Consider the following 21,458-nt stretch of genomic DNA (forward strand, 5'->3'; position numbering starts at 1 on the left):
AAATATTTTAACCCATATATGTCTTAAGATTTTAAAATAGCATATTTCCATTATTAATCTTATATAATAGTAATATATTTCATTTTCATTAAATGTCAATATCGAAAACTTAGATTACTCACTTGTGGCCATGGTTGATATTAATTTGTTGAGTTAAAGATGTACATAAAAACATAAAATATCTCTAATGTTTTTAACACCATAATGAGCTCCTAAAGAATATTAAAAATAATAAGTCTCTTATGAAACAAATCATATTAATGAAAGCAATATTTTATGGCTGATCATTTATTGATATTTTGGCTGTGATCTACTTAGAAATGCTAATTTCAAATCTAAACCATCATGCATTGATCTGACAAAGTCGAAATTGTAGAGAGATCTAGTGGTCAATTTAGATTTATTTTTCATACCTAAAATATTGATATGATGATGATATGTCAACCCATTTATCAAAAGGTTGAGTGCTTAAAACTTCATCCGATATATTTTCGAATGTGTTGATTAGTTTAATCGGAAAAAATATTTATAGAGCAAAGTCGTGACTCAAATCTCATCTTCGTAAAAAATAAAAATAAAAATAAAAATCTATGATGATTCACTTTCCTTATTATTTTAAGAAATGTATATACTAATGTTATTATTTACTCTAATAAGATATTGATAATGTCAATTTTTGAGTGGGTCAAAAATAATCATATATACCAACTTAGTGAAGGATGAGACAAAGCTTTTAAATGAGAGGATGGGGATATTTTGAGCATCCAAGATGGTTTTCACTACCTATGATAAGAAGTATAACTCATGTGAAAAATCAATAAAAAAAAAGTTTAAGCAAATTATTGAGGAAAAATAAAGAAAGGAAATATGGCATTCATGCATAGATAACAAAATATTTTTATTTTATTATTCATGGAGACATCTCGGTCATTAACATATTATACATTCATATAATTGAAGCTTCGAATATAATTATAAATCGAATATATTTATGAAGAATTTATGAAACAATAATTAGCAATTAATCTATATTATTTATATTTATATTATATATATATGTATGTATGTATGTATGTATGTATGTATGGTATTTTATTGCCATAGTAACTATGGATGAGTTGAATGATTGAGTGCCCCAACCAGAGAGAGTAATAATAAGCTTACAAACATCGGTGCGACGCCAACACCGCGCTCGTTGTAATTATTGCCATTTGATCGCTTCTGTTCTCGATTCATTCCCTCTCACCCGGAGAGCGAAGACCCACCCTCCTCTTTCCTGATAGGAATCCACGAACAAGGACTAACAGGTGGACTGTCAGAGTAACCCCCAGCGCTGCAGCTGCGGCAGAGCAATCATCACCTGCTCCGTCTCCAGAGCTCTGATTTGATTAGCGGAAGCATCATCCTTCGATGAAAGCCGGAGAGCCCTCGGCGTCTGGTTTGCTGAAAGGTTAATCTTTGCCCTCCCTTTTGACGGCCCGTAGAGTGAAAATACTTGCTTTGATCGGGTACTGCTTGTTGTGACGGTGTTTGACTTCGATCGTTTCGTTTTTCTCCCCCTGTTGAAATCGGAGACGAACCACGTAATGCTTGAAAGGACGCAAAATGCCAACTTTTTCTTTCGTTGTATGTCTTTCTTTGGTCATCCTGTCCTCGTGAGCACTATAAATGAAACCCCCAAGGTCAAAGGTTTGATCTTTTGTTGATTTGCTGCTTCCAACTCTCGGTTTCCATGGTCGAACTGCGTTTCTGTGGAATCTCTTGATCTGTTCATAGTCAACGTCTTCTTTCCCTTACGGTCTTGTTCATCGAGCTCCTCCTGTCAAAATTGGCTCCTTTTTGCCCGGATTGGATACCGTAGCTGCTGAACTTCCCATTCTAAGGTGGAATTTGGGCACGTGATTGCAGGAGTTTGGTTGTATCGGAGGTGAAATGGCTGCTGTGTTGGTCCCTGGTGTTCTCCTCAAGCTCCTCCGGCACATGAACGCTGATGCGAAAGTTGGCGTTGAGCATTGCTCATCTGTCCTCCAGGTCGTCAGCATTGTCCCTGCTCTTGCCGGTGGAGAGCTGTATCCGAACCAGGGATTCTACCTCAGGGTGTCTGATTCCTCCCATGCTACCTTTGTCTCCTTACCTGATGAGCAAGTTGACCTCATCTTGAGTGATGAAATCCAACTAGGCCAATTCATCCATGTCGACCGCCTCGAGGCAGCCTCCCCTGTGCCCATTCTTAGAGGTGTCATGCCTCTCCCTGGTCGTCATCCTTTTGTTGGCAAACCTCAAGATCTTGTGGCCACTTGTTCCTCGGGGTTGCTTGGCAGCGAGAAATCAAAGGTGTCGCATGGCTCTAGTGGCAATGCAAATGATGATCCACCATCTGCAAAGGAGAAGAACAAGTCTGGGAAATTGGAGGACGGTTCCAAAGTTGTGGTGGTGGAAAAGAAGAAGTCGTCACTCAGTCGGTCGAGCTCTTCCCTGTCAAAACAATTGACTAGTAGTGATGTGGAGAAGAAGGAAGTCCACCATGTGAGGTCAAGATCATTGAATCTGAGGTCAGTCCCTTCATCTCCATCGGACTGTTTCCCGTCGCCTGTGTCCGAGAAGCTCCACTCTGAAGTTAAGCAGCAGGCAAAGGTTAATGTGCCAGAGAAGACTTCGCCTTCAAGGTTTGGATTGTTGGGGAGGGCAGCTTCTGTTTTAAAAGCAACCACAGCTGGTAGGAAATCATCTGCTGGGACTTTGATTGGAAATTTGGTTCCAGCTTTCAAGTCAGGATCAAAGGTTCTGAGGAAGAGCTGGGAAGAGAACATGGAGTTAAAGGACAGGGATAATTCTACTCCTAGGGCAACAAAGAAAGAGATCAAACCTGAAACCCGAAGCATTTCTGTAAGATGCCGATACTTCAGATCTTCTTTATGCATGATAATTAGCAGCTGCTAGCTTTATGTAATTCATTTAGCTTCTTTATATCTATGTCAAAATCTAGGAGCAGCATTTTGCTGATAGTCTTGTTGATCCTTCTTAATCGATATTAGAATTCTTTGAAAACTTTTGAAACGAGAACATCATTCTTGGGTTGTTATTAGCATCTTCTATTTTTGCACTGTCAGATACAATTTCGATTGACCTTTTCATTTTGAACTTCTATGTTATATGTCATTATGGAAATACTGATTTTTCACTAGTTTTTTTGTACTTAGGCTTGCCATGGAACTATTATCTTTAAGAGCAAGAATTTATGAGGATGCAAAGAAGTCATGGTTGCACATAGAATAGTAAATTGAGTAATAAAACAAATCAATGCAATGATGACATTAGAATAAATGGTTGATCATTATATAGCATGATAACTGATTATGTCAATACCAATTTCTATCGAATTATCAATCCACATAAGGAATATAAAAAAGATAATAAATAAAAGTAATTGCAACTATGCTGCAGTGTATCAGAAAATCTATAATTTTCCATTATGCCCTGCAGGCTCCCCGAAAAAACACACTCACAACTGAGAGGCTGTCACATAAAGAGGACAGCAAGGTTCAGACTACTGGAAAGAAAGGCAAAGCTGATGCTGATCTGGAAGATCATGATAAGTCGATTAAGCAACAGCCTGCTGTAAAGAAAACTTCAGTTTCCTCATGTAATCTAACCCCTGAAAGCTCATCTACATTTGTCCCCAGTAATGTTTCTTGGGCATCACTTCCATCTTCTCTAGCAAAACTTGGAAAGGTATTGTTTGTGTCATCTTGTACAAGCATGCAGAAAAGCATCTCTTTCCATTTCTTTGTTCATCGATTCAATTATATTCTTCTATGTTAGCTCACGGTTAGGTTCTTTGATCAAACAAATATAATTTGACACATAAGTGTATCTAGATCTTTTATTGGCATCTTTTCTTTTTGTTCTTTGTTTTCTCTGTTAACTTTGTGGTACTCATTCTAGGAAGTACTGGAGTATCGAGATGCTGCACAACGAGCTGCTATTGAGGCCTTGCAGGAAGCTTCTGCTGCAGAGACCCTGATTCAGTGTATGAGGTACATGGCTTTCCATGAATATAGGGCATAATCTATCCTAGTATCTTGAACTCTATGGAACTTGCTTTTAGAATTGGTTTATGCTTCAATCACAGTAATTCAAATTAGTTCGCGACTCAATAAATTGTCGATCATTTGTTCGGCTTTCTAGTCATCTCTAATTTCAAATTTTGCTATATTCTTGGAGGTTAATGTCTACCCCTAAGAGATGTCCCATTGCAATTTGGGTTTCACATGGCATAACATGGCCTGTATGCATATCATCGTAGATAGCATCAAATATTCTAAAAGGCAATCATGTATTGCAGGTGATTAATGTGCATAAATCTGTTACATAAAAGTAGGACAAATCAAGAACTCTGAAATGAAAAACCACACAATTAAAAAAAAAAGTCAAGGTGATGATTATGGATTAATGTATAGATGTATGTGATTAACATAACATCATTGACTATGTTTTATTCTATAAAATTAATATGACAGCATGAGCTGCATATGTAATGTAATCCTTTCTTTCAGAATCCTAGATTTATTAGAATCCAAAAACTATTTATCTCTCTGGCCAGAATTGTCATGCTTTTCTTTAATTGTTTGTCCTTTTTGAGCAGAAACTGTGAATATCTATCTATTTGTTCTTGAGTTATTCAATGAACTGAATGGCAGAGAAGGGTGTCATGAACATGCTGCTATTCTCCATATTAAATACTAGTCAGAAGCTCAGATTTAACTTTCTTTAATGTAATTGAAGAGCAAAACAATATGTCGTGATATAGGCATAACTCACTAAAACCTTTCTTTTTACAAAGAGAGACAGAAAATGATTACAAGTAATGCCCCCACCAATCGGAGCAATCCTGTTGAGTCCAGCAAAACTCATTAAGACTATTATAGTTTGATATACATCAAGTAGAGTAGGTACTTTTTTATGCCAAATGATACCACTAATGCTGACAGTGCAATGTTCAAGAGAAAGATCCTTTTAGTTTGTAGAGAAGATGAAGAACACCTTTGATTGTTCTGAACAGTGGGCCTTCTTGACCAAACTTACTACTGTGTTGATCACAGTAAGATCCCGACTCTGACAAATCTCTGCATTATTGGACTGAGTCTCCACCTATGCTCTGACATTACTGCCTCTTGTTTCTTGTTTCTTTTTACTTGATAACAGTCTGAATCAAATTTGTTTAGCCACTCTGATTATAACATCACAAATCAATATTAGTGTATGTGGAGATACCATGTCAACTCTGAAGTTATTAGAAAAGTATTTACTATTTAGGAAGCTAAACCGCAAAGAATCAAAGGTAGATAAAAATGGTCACTTGATTCAAAAGTAATTAGAAAGCTCCTAGCCAAGTTTAGTAGTTGGCTAAATGCAGTCTTTTGAGTAGTCAGAGAAGTCGAACATCCTAAAAGGCCTGTGGACATACATAACCAATACTAATTGAATTGCTAAAACTCATGTGAAGTAAATAGCACTACCATGCCTCTGGTGCTAATCTGGCACAAGAAATTTGCCCAAAGGCTTGTTGATGAGATTTTGTCATCATAAAGCTTCAAAAACCATAGAATTTTTCCTTTAGTACTGTGTTGGATGACATTGAAGGGAGACATTCTTATGTCAGAATAAAATGTCAGTGACAGATCTCCAACCCATATTTACTTTTTTTCTCTCACACATGTCATGTGCATCTCTCTCTCTCTCTCTCTCTCTCTCTCTCTCTTAGTAGATGAAATGTTCATGAGATGCTCTCTTTAGAATCATAGCAATGCAATAACTTGCAACAAATGTTTCCAATTAATAAATCTTCAGTACAGGATTTGTAGTCTGATTTGAATTGTGTGGCAAATTTTGTGTACCAAATGTCAACTAATATGTAACTATTATGACATTTGGCATTTGGAACTTGATATCTAATACAAGTGAATATATGTATAGTAGCAAGCAACCTCTACTTGCAGAGGAATCATAGATAACAACATTGAGAAAGTGAGATTAATCAAATCATAACCATTAATAACAAATGCTTCCCATTTTGGAATCATGTGATCCTTTTTATTTCAGAATATTTGTATTTATTATAATTCAAAAAAATATTTCTTTCCTCTCTTCTTTCATGGTTTAATTGTCTACCTGTTTTGAGCAGCATGTACGCCGAGTTACGATCCTCCGCGGAGGATGACAACCCGCAGCAGGCAGTGGAGCAGTTCTTGGCACTATTCGGTACCCTCACCCGCGCCGGCCTCGTCGCTGACTCCCTCTTCAAGCTCGCTGTAACCTCACCGACCGACCCCCTGGGTGGTGACCCGACCATGGAGGAGGCTCTCCGCGTCTCCGGGGTCCACCGGAAGCTCGCCGCTGCTTGGATCCACACCGCCATCGCCACCGACCTCTCCGCCTTCTCCCTCTACGGCCCCGGCGCTTCTCCTTCGAAGCATCGGGGGACAACGGTCTCGGTGGTCCTCGAAGCCCCGCGCAAACCCGCATCCCCTTTAAAGCCCTCGTCTTCCTCCACTTCATCCGCCCCCACCGCCGTTTCTCAGATCAAGCAGCGCTCGTCGGCTTCGATCCAGAAGCCCCGGGCGCCTCCGCCGCTCCCCCCGCCGCGAGAGTGGATGAGCGGGCAAGGCGTGGCGGAGGTGGCGGCGGTCGGGCGAGCGCTGAGGCGGGAGGCGAGGGGGTGGTTCCTAGGGTTCGTGGAGCGGTTCTTGGACGCCGACGCGGCGGCCGCGGACGGGCCACGCGACCGCGACCTGGTGGCGGGGACGCTGTCGCAGCTGAAGAGGGTGAACGACTGGCTAGACGGCGTCGGGGAGAGGGGCGGCGACGGGATGGCGGAGGACGGCGGCGTTCCACCGGAGACGATCGAGCGGCTGAGGAGGAAGATCTTCGACTACCTCATCGCGCACGTCGAGTCGGCCGCCGTGGCGCTGGGCGGTGGCCGACATGGCGTGCCGGCGTCGTCGTCATCGCGCACCTCGTCCGTGCACGAATCACGGAGCGCGAACAGGTAGTAAATTGCAACGGGTCACGTGGAGCGATGCTAAGCAATCTTAATTCTTCTTTGGTGTCTGAAGGTCGTCAGCTGATAGAATCACTGGAGGGCAAGTGGCGGTCCACAATATGAAGATATGTATATTTTGTTGCTCAATATCCTATTTATTTTCCACCCCAAAAAATATATTAGATATTACGAGGAAAGATATGCCAAGCTTGAATATTATACATGTTCTTTATGCTCGTGTCTTCCTATGTTAGTCTATAATTATGTATATGCTGAAATAAATAAAACCGTATTTAAAGTTCGATCCGTTACGGGTGACCCAATTGGTCCGCGAGATCGTCGCTTTCGCGGGGGCATCGAGCGCCCTGGTCCGTCGGATCGGAATCCAAAAGTCATTCTCACGCCATCCTTCACCCACTCGCCAAATCTCCAACGATTCTCCCGGAGAGATCGGACACCTGTCGTCCGATCCCGATCGAACCGTCGAAACTAAGATATTCCCATTCGGAGAACAATGACCCAGACATCCAACCATCCGGCCGGGTGATCACCATCCGTCCGATCGATCGGGTGATCACCGTGATGAACGACTGAGATCATCTGGGGACACCTGGTCCCCTCGTAATTATGCTGAATTGTGACAGTATAAATAAATATCACGTTGGCTACCAATTACAACAACGGCAAGAGGATATCACGTTGGCTACCAATTACAACAACGACATTTACATCTCACTAATCGCTCTCGCTCTCGCTCTCGCCCGCGCCCGCTGTTACAGGTTGGGGCTCTCTGCCGATCAAATCTCTCCTCCTCCTTCCCAGTTCCGATCCAATCTGGGCAATCTCTCTCTCTCTCTCTCTCTCGGTACTTTAGGTAGATTGTGATCTACAAACTAAATATTGTGTTTCTTCTTTTAATATCGAGTGCCGGCCCTTGCTTGTGGAATGATGTTTCTTGATCTTCTGGTTGAGCGTCATTAACCGGCGATTCATCACGGTTTCAGAAGACATTGGCTTGTTCCTATGATCTTTTTTATTTGAGTACTGTCTGCAGTAGGTAGGAGAGGTTTTGCTCTTCTTAGATTTGGGGTTCAAACGAGTTCTTTAGACGGTAATAAAGTGGTTCTTCTGGTGCATTATTTGGTTGAAGGATCTTTTTGTCTCTTGTTCGCAATTGATGTAACGGTTTAGAGGAAATTTTGAGTTATCCATCTTTAAATCCTTGTGAGAACGTTGGTTTCGATTTTATGTATGATTTGATTAATGCGATGTTGTTAAAGTTACCCCGTTGATCCTATTCACGATTTTGTAATTTTAATCGAATTTGACATTGCAGTTAGAACAAGAGATCAGAGTTCTGATGTGATCTTTAAGGATTTACATAGATCTCTTATAATCTTCAAGTATATGGAATAACATTGTAGAGATGCATGTTGATTACATTTTCTTTCGCCATGAATCAAATAATAATTTCATTTGAAACTGCCTCTGAAAAGGTAACGTATGTATTGGCACATTGTATTCATCACTTCCCTTGCATGGTAATAATTCCTTGATTTTCTTTTTGTGATTTTAAAAGTTGTGGCATAGTATCAAGTCTGGTTTACAATCCAAACAGATGGAAACAAAGAAGAAAAAGCCAAAAGAAAAAAAAAAAGAGAACAATTACATATAATTTTATATCTGTCATTTTACTAGGTTACTTACACCGATAAGAGCATTATGAGTGAGAAAATCTAAGATGTGCTGCAACTCCAAATTTTCAATCAGTCTTTATTCACTTTTTTCAGATTTTTTTAATAGCAATTGAATGGTGATGATGCCACTCTAATCCTAGTCTTTTAACGAATTGGGTTTTGTTCCACAAGTCCCCATGAGTAGCAGTTGACTGAGCAAAATTACCATAATATTAATTGGCGTTGAATTTTCCAATGCTTTAGAATATTTCTCTGGTATATGGTTATGGAACTTGTGATATGTCAGTCAAAGTTTATTATAAAACCATGCGACCTTTATTATTTTTAAATTTGCTTTTCTTTTCTAGCCTATTAAATTTAGTCTAATACAACAATTGAGCCAAAATTTTCAACCTAATTTGTAAAGCTTCAACCTGACCAGGTTGACCGAATCAAGATGTCTGAGAATGGTAACATGAAAAGAATGAAGGATCCACTATTGAGCGATCCACATTCCAGGGCAGATGACCTTTTGGTATGTTTTGGTTTTTTAAATATAGTTAATATTTTGGTTGTTGATTACAGAGTATTTGAATGTTTTTTCAATATCAACAGTTGTCTTGCTACTATTCATTTTATCTCTCAACATCATGCTATCCACTGTTATCGTTGATATTAACTTGACTTGGGATTATCTTATCCTTTAGGTAAACCATGATAATGGACAACCTCCCTCGTTAACATGGCAGAGGAAAGTAAATGACAAGGGCCACCAATTGTCTGAATTCACTCTAACCATGCGAGAGAAGCTAAAACTGGTATTGCTGTTGCTGAATCTTCTTCTTTTTTAATGGTACGGCTAATCATGATTCAGTGGAAATAAGATATTTCACAAGTAATTTGAAGAGGTTTGGTTATGATATTGGGTTCTGAACTAGGAACTTGTTCCCATTGCCAAGTTTTTGTTGTTTAGGTCATAGACTGGAAACCTAACAATTTAGATGTGCTGAGTGGACAAAATGGGGCATGACATTTTAATTTTAGTCGAAATTATTACAAATTATCATTTTGTCTTTCTGAATCTTGATGCCTGTTTTAACTGATGAAACATTATATTTCCTTTTCTTCTGTTAAGTTGTCCATTTAGTTCTAAGTAGCACCATAGTCCACAGACAAGTATGAGTTTCTGCCATTATAAAATGTCCTTTACATGCTCCTTGTTGTGTCCTTTTAAGTTAAATGTTCACATTCAAAGTACATATTGTTTAGGAAAAGAAGCTTTAATATGTGTGGGTAAGGATCTTAGTTTAGATTTATATAGAGCAAAAATATCCTTTTGTTGCTTGTTTCTGTGATAAACGACAAAGCAGAAAGTGTATCTTAAGGAAACTGTATAGAGTATCTAAAGATTCCGAAAAAAAAGATGATCTTGAAAAGAACACTAGTCAAATGCAAGCTTAGTTATGCTTTTTAATGGAGTGCAGAAAATAATTAACGATAATGGTGAAAGAAAACATTGTATACAATGTCCAGTTAAAGATTTGGAATAAATCAGTGTAGCTGTTATAATTAAATTAGGTTTAGCTATGACATTGAAAGTTGTGATGGGAGGAAAAGTTTCAATTAAACATGAATATAGTTAACCATAGAAAGAATGAAGAAAAATTTACCCCCTTGCAGGTGGACCTTTAGTGGAAGCTTGATTGTCACAAATTAAAGCCAATGTCAATACGCCTTCACAGTTCATACTATCTATTATCAGTTGAGACACGACAGCACGAGAGAAGGAAAAAAGTGCATGGAGGACTCTCTTAACCATAATGATATCATATATATGCTATTTTTGCGCAGAAGAAATGGCACATAAACATGTATGTTTGATAAGATTTTTACTAACCAAAACATGAGGTTGCTGATCAGTGATTTTACCAAGTTAGTTGTGTCTGTCACTACTTGAACTTTAATATTGTCTTTGCTTCGACAGCATCCATTTCACAGTTCCTATTTAGATGTTTCACTTTATGTTGGGTAACAAATTGAGATGTTTCGCTGGATAATGCCTTTCCTGCTAGGTGAAACTCCTAACAGCTTTCAATCACATATTACGATTCTACTTGTTGTATCATATAATACAAGAAAGCTTGAAGTTCATTTAGAATTTCATCTTGTTAGCTACATCTGAAGCGTTTAAAGCTTTGAATTCATATCTCAGAAGTTGAATATTTCTTATTTGACTCTCTATACAGTAATAAACAAAAGATTTGTTATTTTTGTGGCAACAAATATCCAATTAAAATTCTGCTTAAATGAAGTATTTTTCTAATGAAGTTTGTCATTTTGATGGTCCTATTTGATCTTAGTTTCCTTTGGATGGACTTTACTGCTTTTGCATTACTTATATCATCTAGTTACCAGGAATTTGGTAGGCCACTTGTTTTCATGCTCCTATGATTACATGCAAAACTCTGTCTCTTGATGTCAGATTCAGCAGTATCTTTTCTTTTCTGGACTATCACTTAGAAACATGCAAATAACTCTGATGTTTTTGGGCCATTATTCATTATGACAGATTAGCCATGCAGGTTCACAGAAACTTGTTCTCTTGTCAGATTACTTGTTATATGGTTTTTGCAGGCTCCACTGGGTATTCGACTTGGAAGACAAATTGTTGAAGACATTGCAAGAGGACAGGTGAATAATATGATTACATTTGTTCCATGCAAATTTATATCATACCATCGTTTCAACATTGTTGTCTTTTAGCATAATTTTTGGGAATGATATTTGGCTTTAGGTTGCGGTGATTGACCCTCTGAAGAAGCGCATTGGTATGTCCTGCCAGGGTGTTCCTCTTGGTGGCATTGGGTACTTCTCTATTTTGCAGGTTAACATGCTTTTATGAGGAACAGTTTGTTTCTAAAATGTTATGGAAATTTCTTGGATCTTTCATGCAATTTGGACTCTATATTCTAACTTTGCTAATGCAGGGTTAGTACAACCTATAGGTAAACCTTAAAACACTAACAATGAGATTGAATGCAATGACTCTTCCAACTAATTATGCTACAAGAGATTATGCAATATATTTAAGATACGAATATATGAGAACAACTGAAGTAAATAAACGGTAAAACTGAATATAACACTACTAATTTACTCAAGGTCTCAAGTGCGATTCCAGGCAATAATAGTATTATAGATAGGCAAGCTAGCAATGTACCTATCAGTATCTTATTTCATTTGAAGTCACATAAATATAACATTCTACCAATACTTGAAGCCAAGGTTTAGAAAATCTAGGTCTGATATAGATACTAGTCAGTGGCCGAATCAGCATGGTTTGGGTACAGATTGACATACTAACAGTCAAGCTGATACTGCTCAGATCAGAGAGAAGAGTGGAGGAGGCGTTGGAGGATGAAGAGGCACGCTGGTAGAAAGAGGAGGAAATAGTGATGACCTGGATGAGGAGACTGCAGCAACATGGCAGGGAAGAGGAGCAACAGCAGAGAAGGGGAGAAAGAGAGAGCATGTGAGAGAAAGCAAATGTGACAGAGAGATGACTACAGGTACCAATAGTAGGCATACTGTCTCGTACAATTTGGCACCAGGTGGCTTATCGCCTGGTAAGCTTACTAGGCAGTATAATCCACAATGCACTGAACTGGCACAAAAGTGCTCGGTTCATATTTTGGTTGACTGTTGAACTGATAAGTATTGGTCCATACCCACTGTTACAGACAGTATTTTAAACCTTGCTTAGAGTAGCTTGTTGTTTCGAGGTAAATGGAGTTTCATTTGATGTTAGGAAGCAAAGAATGGATTAACTTTATAGAATGGTTATCATGGCAGGTTGTGGTGTTTGGTTGTTCATTTAATAACAACATCATCAAGTCTATGTGTTTTATCATTTTTCTCCAGTTATGCTGGGCAGTGCATTTAGCACTAGTTATAAAGCTAGCACTAAAGTCCGATTAGATACCAATTGATAACAATATTTGGTAGTTTCAAATAATGGCCAAACTAGTATATACCAGTCAATATTTACTGGCTTGACCAAGGACTGGTACAGAACCATATAGTTGGATAATATAGGCTGTTTACTGCTTGGTATACTATTGAATATTAACACCTTGCTTTGTACTACTTTAGTGCATAAGACCTTTTTGTTCTTCAAGTTAATTCTATTCCATTCTATAAGAGCTGGTTTTAACTCTTAACTCATTTCAAATATCTTCTAGCTATTTTATGCTAATCTATTTTCAGATGAGAGAGAATGTCCACTTCTGCATCAGTAGTTGCTAATAAGCTGATTTGTTTCCTTCTCTGGATTTTTTGGCATTTAGTGTAGGAAGTATTGGAAGAAGCTACAGAGGTGATTTTCAACGATGGCAATTGTTCCCTGGAGTTTGTGAAGACAAATCTGTACTAGCAAATCAATTTTCTGTAAGTCACATTTATATGTTAAGCTTGTTTCAAATATGATGTTGGTAAAGAGATGTGTGATAAGTGTTATTTATTTTTCTCCATATATTTCTACATATTTTAATGTGTTTTTTAGTTCATGTTATTTATCCTCAATTGGAACTATTATTTATGGTTCATGAATGTAAACCCTACTCTATCTTTTCTACTAAACCCTTGCATCTATCTTGACATCCTCATCTCAGTGATTGTTTTCTACAATGTGTATGAAACATGAAATTAGATTGTTAACTTTTGCATGATCACCATCAGATTGTTTCCCTATAAAATGAATGTTCATTTGATGTTTTAAATACACGAAAGAGCAAAGTAGTTTTCCACAGTTATGCATTTCAACTAATTGCTTGGTAATAATGTTGTGGCATCCAACACTAAAATTGCACGTCTTCTAAAGAACCAAGTGAAGGGTGTTCACTTTCCCTGAAATGAAGTATTGATGAATATCCATAAATACCAGCATCACAGTTTAGAACCTTATCTCATCCAATGTCTATCTTGGTAGGTTTTTATCTCACGCTCGGATGGTAAGAAGTACTCAACTGTTCTGTCTCCTAGGAACCCAGAATTGATCAAGTAAGCAGTTACTTTCTTTTTTGGCTTTCCCTTGTATCCTTGAGTAACAAAAAAATTAATATTTAAGAATTTATTAACTTAGATATCTATCTTTCTTTCGGGTTCACATTGTTCAGAAAGCTTAAAACCATTTGAAGTTCTTGATATGCAGACAAAATTCCATTTCAGGAGTTGGATCTTGGGATTGGAACCTGGATGGTAAGAATACTACCTATCATGCTCTGTATCCAAGGGCCTGGACTATCTATGACGGTAATCACCATTACCTGATATGGATTTTGAAAATGTTTTATGATCATTGTATGTGGTTCATTTTTGCTCTGTCTTTGTATTTGCCAATGCAGGAGAACCTGATCCAGATCTTAAAATAGTTTGCTGCCAAATTTCACCATTTATACCTCACAATTACAAAGAGAGCAGCTACCCTGTTGCAGTGTTCACATTCACAGTAAAAAAGAAAAACAAATTGATAACTTATGTCATGGCAAATAACTATATATTGTTTTAAGCTGTTGTTTTATGATATTTCCAGCTGACCAATCTGGCAAAGATTGCTGCTGAAGTAACATTGCTTTTCACATGGGCTGTAAGAAAAAAATACTTTTCTGATTTATTTGCATCATTATTTTACAAATCTATCGAGATTTTATGCTTGTACTATTGGTCATTGATGTTCTTTTAATTAATTTTATTTATGCGTTTTAATCATTTAATATAACCTAAATGGAGAAAAATGGCCATTTAGTTACTTTCTTTGATTTCTGCAGAATTCTGTGGGTGGAACCTCTGAGTTTTCTGGATATCACTCTAATTCAAAAATGGTGTAAGAGTATAATACACTAACCAGCTCATTCATAAAATTCATTCACCTTTTTTCTATTCAGCAGATGTTCTATTTGTACCTTATTAAATATGTAAGATATGGTGTTTAACATGTATTCTTGTTGCAGAGAGAAAGATGGTGTTCGTGGAGTACTTTTACATCATAGGTATTTTTTAATATGAAAATTGAGACCCTGAACAGAATATCATGAATGATAACATTGGGTTGTTGAGCTGGTGGTAATATCCTTTTATTGTAGATCCTACTTATTCTGGGGTATTATATATGTGGATACAGGACCGATGATGGTCTACCTCCAGTAACGTTTGCCATAGCAGCAGAAGAAACAGCTGATGTCCATGTCTCTGAATGTCCTTGCTTCATGATAAGTGGAGATTCTGATGCATTTACAGCTAAGGACATGTGGTCTGCAATCAAAGAGGTTTGTGATATTAATTGACATTTAATCTCATTATGCTGAAACCATCCCACAATTCCCAATCCTAAATTGGTCACCTGAATTTAGTTGCTTGCATAGCATGTTGGCTGATGTTTTGCAATTTTTTTCATAAGATGTGGCAGTAATGCTTTATTGCATGTTTTGTTTGGTAGTCTAAAATAAAGAAGTTCCAATCCAGTACATCAAGGATCTGCTTTTTGGTGTTTTATGCCATTCTGGTTGATGGACCAATCAATATGGTCCATTGGTGTGAAAATATCTTTGAGCCTCCTTTCTAGGTCCTCATCTAAGTTGGAGGATTATACATCAGTCAACAGTTGCTTGGTGGTAGATTCCTTGGTCAGCTTATGCTGGAATTCATGAGGGCCAATCCTCAAGAAGGAAAACAATTTGAGTAGCTGACATTTTGAGAGAACCCTTAAAAGCTCAATCAAATTAGCCTGAGCCGTGAACACTAAACAGGAACAGATAACCATTAGTTTCAACTAGTCGTGTTTTCTTTTTTAGTTTCACTTGGGGGTATGAAAGGCAATGGCTTTAAATGTGTACCAGGCAGGACAGTCTAATTTTGTGTTGCATGTCAATCTGCACGTGGTTCATACAATATCATATTGGTTGTTGAAACCAGGGATTGTAACTTTGTTGATGCTTGCATGAATATAAGACTTACTAGCAAAAGTGTTCATTGTTGTGTGGTGTCAATTCTTGGAATTGTTTGGTATCCATCTGATTATGTGGCGCAGAATGTTAAGATCCTCGACAGTTTATACACAAGGGGATTTTACACTGTGATGGCTAGGTTTTCATCATGCTATGGCCTCGACTATGATTTAGCAGAGAACTGAGATGCTACAAAAAAAAATGCCATCCATCTTGGCATTTATGATACCAATGTAGGCATTTGGTTGGATTGACTTCTAGGAAATACTTCGGAGGTGGGCAAGAACAATTAAGTGGATTTCTTGGTATATAGAATTTCTGGTGATTGTTTGTTCCTTTTCTACTGGCCCCTTTGCCTTGTCTTACTTTTCAATTGAAGCTCTTCACTTATCAATGATGTTTTCTATGTTTCCTGTAAAACTGTGTTACCTCATGTGCCTTTCATCAACAGGCAAAGTATTTATCCTTGGTTCCGTTTGCTGAATGGTTCTTTTAAGAAGGTTAGTGTAGGAACACCATATAGCCTATGTTGTGAAGCTCAGTCTATGACAACATGCTCGGTCATAATTCAAAGCATTGCAAGTTGTCAATTTGTCTTTAACATTGATTCTCTAGGTATTTGTGTCTATTTCTCGATCAAGGATTATCTAAGCAAGAGTGGAGCTTTTTCATATGCCCAGAAGTCAAGCTGGTGGCAAGGATGATCTACCTTATCCCTGACGGTTTTAAGCTCATTTAAATTAGTAGCAACCTTCAAATAATCTGCTAAATCTGGAAAAAAGGAGCTGTGTTCATCTAGAGAACATAAATAATCTCATATAGAAGACAAATAATCTCAGTGTTGAAGAAGGTATCCATGTAGACTATCATATGAATCAGATTTGACATTTAATCTCTGCTATTGATTTAGGTTCCTTCATTTCTCTTTTACTTCCTGTCATTCAGAACACATCTATTAAGTCTTTGAGCTATAGCATCAATTATCTAGAAAGAAGTTCATGAAGAGTTTATTAGTACAGAATCCTCTATCATATGAACTAACTGTTTTTCTTTCTTTATTATCATAATTCTTACATTGCCATTTTGTTGAACATCTTACACCAAACAGCATGGATCTTTTGACCACCTTGATGCTCATGAAATTTCCTTTCATTCTGAACCTGGATCATCAATTGGAGCAGCTGTTGCAGCTTCTGTGGCACTTGCTTCACAAACGACCCGTACTGTGACATTTTCTTTATCGTGGGCTTGCCCTGAAGTAAAGTTTCCTAGTGGCAAGATTTATCACAGGTAAGCAAGCTACGATCCAATTGCATGAGTTTTAAGAGCACAAGTAATTCTGTTGTTTTTGATGAATTGAGTTGTGATGACAGGCGCTATACAAAATTTTATGGAATTGATTGTGATGCAGCAGCAAATCTTGTGCATGATGCCATTATCGGTATGATATTTAGCTCAGTTTGTTACATGTCTTTGGGTTGATTTTTCTTCTGATGGACCAATATATATTTATTAGCTTCTGCTCCTAAATTAATTCACAGCTTTTGCTCCAGCCTTCATAGCTTTTGCTCCTAAATTAGTTCACATCTAAATCTTTCTCCTTCATTCTAACTTCAATAGAGCATGGTTCCTGGGAGACACAGATTGAGGAATGGCAAAATCCTATTTTGCAGGATAAGAGGTTCCCCGCTTGGTATGTTTTAGATACCATACCAAATACAATAAAAAATTAATGCTTCAAAATGGTTTTGACATTTATTAAAGTTTCATTTCAGGTATGCTGTCACATTATTTAATGAACTATATTATTTTAATGCTGGAGGAACTATTTGGACAGGTGATTTTCCATTTGTACCATACTTGACAAACAATATTTTCTTGTAACTAATAGTTCATCATGTCCTACCACAGATGGGTCACCACCAATTCAGAGTTTAGCAACTATTGAGGAAAGAAAGTTCTCCCTTGATATGTCGAATGGAGATTTTGACAACTTGACTGAGGTCATAACAAGAAAGAACACTGCAGTCAATCTCCTTGATAGAATGGCATCAATACTTGAAAAGTTGCACGCGCCCATTGCATCTAACTCGGCTATAGGGACATCACTACTTCAAGGAGAAGAAAACATTGGCCGGTTTCTCTATCTTGAAGGGATTGAGTACTATATGTGGAATACCTATGATGTCCATTTTTATTCATCCTTTTCCCTGATCATGCTGTTTCCAAAACTTGAACTGAGCATTCAACGAGACTTCGCTGCTGCAGTAATGATGCATGATCCTGAGAAGGTCAAAACTCTGCACGATGGCAAGTGCTCTGCAAGAAAAGTTCTTGGGGCTGTTCCTCATGATCTTGGGCTTTATGACCCATGGTTTAAAGTTAATGCTTACAACCTTTACAACACAGATAGATGGAAGGACTTGAACCCTAAATTCGTACTTCAAGTTTGGAGAGACACGGTAGCCACCGGTGATAAGTCCTTTGCAAAAGCTGTTTGGCCTTCGGTGTACATGGCCATGTCGTACATGGATCAGTTTGACAAGGATAAAGATGGAATGATTGAAAATGAAGGCTTTCCTGATCAAACCTACGATGTCTGGTCAGCTACCGGTGTTAGCTCATATAGTGGAGGACTCTGGGTGGCTGCTCTGCAAGCTGCTTCGGCTATGGCACGTGAAGTTGGTGACAGAGCCTCTGAAGAACTTTTCTGGGACAAGTATCTGAAAGCAAAATCTGTTTATTACAAGTTGTGGAATGGTTCTTACTTCAATTATGACAATTCTGGTAGCAAGACAAGCTCATCTATTCAGGCTGATCAATTAGCTGGACATTGGTAAGTACATAAAGAAAAAAGTGATTTGTTTTAGTTCAAAATATTCATTTAATTGGATTTTGCTACCTGGTGGATGTTTCATACATACACAATCTATTTGTCTCAGAAGGTTTACATCACAAAGGTAATTTTGTAGAACAAAATATAATTTCTTTTATACTTCAATTTTATTTATATGATATATGTTGTGTTGTTCTTCTGTCAGCATCCAAGTTGATTTTTTCCCTGTAGCCTAATAACGTGCATCCATTCATATGTAACAATATTTGTTGGTTTTATCTCATTTACTTCTCTTACCTTACTGTATTTGTGATGTTTGACTCTCAGCTCTACTGTTGGGTAAGGCTACTTTTTTCATCCCCTTTTTGTGAGAGTTCAATTATTCGAATACTTGACTATATTTCAGGTATGCTAGAGCTTGTGGTCTTATGCCAATTGTTGATAAGGAGAAAGCAAAAAGTACATTTCAGAAAATCTTTTGCTTTAATGTCTTAAAATTCAAGGATGGAAAGAGAGGAGCAGTTAATGGGATGAGACCAGATGGTACTATTGATATGTCTTCCATGCAGTCAAGAGAGATATGGTCTGGTGTAACATATTCAGTTGCTGCCGCAATGATTCAAGAAGGCATGTTGGAAGAAGCATTTAGAACTGCACAAGGGATATATGAAGCTGCCTGGTCTCAAGAAGGATTGGGGTTAGTATCTATCCCTTTGTAATTCCAACACTGTGAAACATCAGTCAATGTTCTTTATCCAAGGTTAACCATCATGTAGGGTACTTCCTCTCTACACACCATGAACATAGCTAATTACATGGTCCTACTAGTGGCATGTTCACTATTGACCTTTTGTGTCATTCCTTTGCATTCCTACATGTGCATTCCTGGGCCCTTTTTACCCTTTTTTGGTGTCATAAGCTTGCATATCAGTTTTATAAATTCTTTATATCAGAAAATATTATTCCATCTTAGCACCTTCAAATTCCAGGTGTCTATAGATTCTATTTTATCTTTGCACCTTTTAATTTTATTCTATCTGGCCCTTTTTTTTTAGGCAAAGCAGCTAACTTGTCTGGCCAACAATTTCTTGCCATTTAATAAACCTGTTGCGAATTATTCATGGCAAATAGTCTGTGCACCAAAGTAGGACAAAGATTAAGTTATGACCAAATTTATTAGGACTAATTATAGTTTATACTTTATACACCAATGGTTTGCCCAGCTTCAACCTATGCAGTTATGGTTTAAAGCACATAATACATATAAACTCACCAATGTTTTACACCACTGGATAATTAGCTCTTGCTGTAACCTACTAGGCAATAAACTTAATGTAATTTGACATGATATTGATGTTACGCTTGCATCACAATGACATGATAATGTAGTGTCCATATGATGCATAGATAAATGTGGGACTCATGGGACTCTACAATATGCAGATCAGCAATGACATGGTGCAAATGTGGCATTCACATGCTATCACTAGACCCTTGTTTTTAATTGTGCTGATGTGTTGTTGATAGAACTCGGTCCAGTATAACAAAACTAGCATAGTAGTGGTGTATCACATGATAACCCAATCGGTAGCCACAAAAAAAAAAAGTACAAACTGTTACCCCAACTATATGATCCAGTATTGGTCCTATTTTAGACAGAAAATACCTATTAATATGCCCCATGCCGACCACAAGTGTTGGAAACCATGTTTCAGATGTACGGGCACTTCATGTTTCGGAAGGCGAGTACTATAAGGAATGAATTCACAAGAGTTATTGACAATAATGAACCCCTAATTAGAATTATTTTCAGAAAGATTCTACTCAAATGGTTAGGATGACTATTAGTATTTATATTGTGGATGACAATACCATTGGGTCAGGTCTAGGGTGGTGTGATTAGAACTTGGATTATATATGTCTTGTAACAACAACAAGCCTTAATGTCCCAATTAATTTGTGTTCAACTAATGGATCTTTTCTAGTCATTGATTTCTGTACAAGGCATGTTTCTAGTCAAATCAAAAAACATTCTGATATTTTTTTTATTGATATTATTTATAGTGTTCTGCCGTGCCATAATAGTTCCCGAGATTCAGGATTTAGCATAAATATCTTTACTCTTGCCCACTATGTTTTAAAGTGGAGAGGTTCTTTTTGAATGGACCCATCCTAATAAAGTCTGTTGTCATCTTACTATGAGTTAATTTGGATGACAGGTATTCATTTCAGACACCTGAAGCTTGGAATAACAACGACCAGTATCGGTCGCTTTGCTACATGCGCCCTCTAGCAATATGGGCGATGCAGTGGGCTTTGTCACCACCGGTGCTCCATAAAGAACCTGAAACAGCATTACAAGGAGAGGCTCATCTAAATCACCATGCCTCGTACTCAAGAGTCGCTAAACTGCTTAAACTACCGGAAGAAGAAACTTCTAAAAGCATTCTCCGAGTCATCTGCGAAATCACCTGCAGTCGGCTTAGATCATGATTCGGGTTTGAGAAGCCCTCGACTCCTTTTGGTTACGTGCAAGCCTTTTGTCATTCATCAAAACTGCTGAGCTGGGGCACAAGGTTGTGTGTCTGCATTGGCACACACGGCATACAAACTACAGCAATTTTTAGCTTTCAGCTCTACATTTGGCCCCATCGATTTATCAGAATGAAATAAAAAGTGTACTTCAAACCCTTTTGTGTACATGTGAATTGTGTACTCGAAATGAAAATATGGCAATCTCCGAGATGAATTGGTGCACTCCAAATCCGGACACATTACACGTAAACAAACTTTACGAGAGTATATTTTGTATCTCGATGTCATCATTACCTTAAAGGAGTTGCCTCATTTCAGAGAAATCAAGGGATTTTATTTTCTATAATGTCATTTGTGGGTTGTAACAG

The 21,458-nt window shown here is 37.8% G+C and overlaps 2 protein-coding genes and 1 long non-coding RNA gene across 6 annotated transcripts; 2 read left to right on the top strand and 1 right to left on the bottom strand.

Annotated features, from left to right (window-relative positions):
• Positions 1 to 1,136: 1,136 nt before the first annotated feature.
• Positions 1,137 to 7,274, top strand: LOC103997472 (uncharacterized). Its single transcript, XM_009418704.3, has 5 exons — positions 1,137 to 1,450; positions 1,909 to 2,886; positions 3,484 to 3,732; positions 3,946 to 4,037; positions 6,185 to 7,274. The coding sequence occupies exons 2-5, from the start codon at positions 1,933 to 1,935 to the stop codon at positions 7,050 to 7,052; spliced, it is 2,163 nt and encodes a 720-aa protein (XP_009416979.2). The 5' UTR covers positions 1,137 to 1,450; positions 1,909 to 1,932; the 3' UTR covers positions 7,053 to 7,274.
• Positions 4,785 to 6,311, bottom strand: LOC135592689 (uncharacterized). The gene is made up of 2 exons (XR_010479191.1): positions 6,172 to 6,311; positions 4,785 to 5,230 (listed from the first exon to the last, which is right to left on the bottom strand). It is a non-coding gene; the product is annotated as an uncharacterized LOC135592689 (long non-coding RNA).
• A 427-nt stretch (positions 7,275 to 7,701) lies between the features above and the next one.
• Positions 7,702 to 21,300, top strand: LOC135592687 (uncharacterized). Of its 4 annotated transcripts, none has more exons than XM_065082304.1 (20): positions 7,702 to 7,821; positions 9,161 to 9,253; positions 9,426 to 9,536; positions 11,353 to 11,409; positions 11,513 to 11,583; positions 13,065 to 13,164; positions 13,706 to 13,776; positions 13,928 to 14,028; positions 14,121 to 14,224; positions 14,309 to 14,362; positions 14,544 to 14,599; positions 14,727 to 14,765; positions 14,897 to 15,041; positions 16,828 to 17,009; positions 17,093 to 17,160; positions 17,340 to 17,412; positions 17,495 to 17,556; positions 17,631 to 18,555; positions 18,962 to 19,252; positions 20,775 to 21,300. In XM_065082304.1, the coding sequence occupies exons 2-20, from the start codon at positions 9,176 to 9,178 to the stop codon at positions 21,046 to 21,048; spliced, it is 2,862 nt and encodes a 953-aa protein (XP_064938376.1). In that variant the 5' UTR covers positions 7,702 to 7,821; positions 9,161 to 9,175; the 3' UTR covers positions 21,049 to 21,300. The 4 variants fall into 4 exon arrangements, with proteins under 4 accessions (XP_064938376.1, XP_064938377.1, XP_064938378.1 ...); XM_065082305.1 differs by having other exon boundaries at positions 7,765 to 7,916; XM_065082306.1 differs by lacking the exons at positions 7,702 to 7,821; positions 9,161 to 9,253; positions 9,426 to 9,536 and adding an exon at positions 12,104 to 12,287 and having other exon boundaries at positions 11,513 to 11,602; positions 13,070 to 13,164.
• Positions 21,301 to 21,458: the final 158 nt, after the last annotated feature.

The sequence above is a fragment of the Musa acuminata genome, chromosome BXJ1-9 (genome assembly GCF_036884655.1).
Source record: "Musa acuminata AAA Group cultivar baxijiao chromosome BXJ1-9, Cavendish_Baxijiao_AAA, whole genome shotgun sequence".
NCBI classification, from domain to species: domain Eukaryota; kingdom Viridiplantae; phylum Streptophyta; class Magnoliopsida; order Zingiberales; family Musaceae; genus Musa; species Musa acuminata.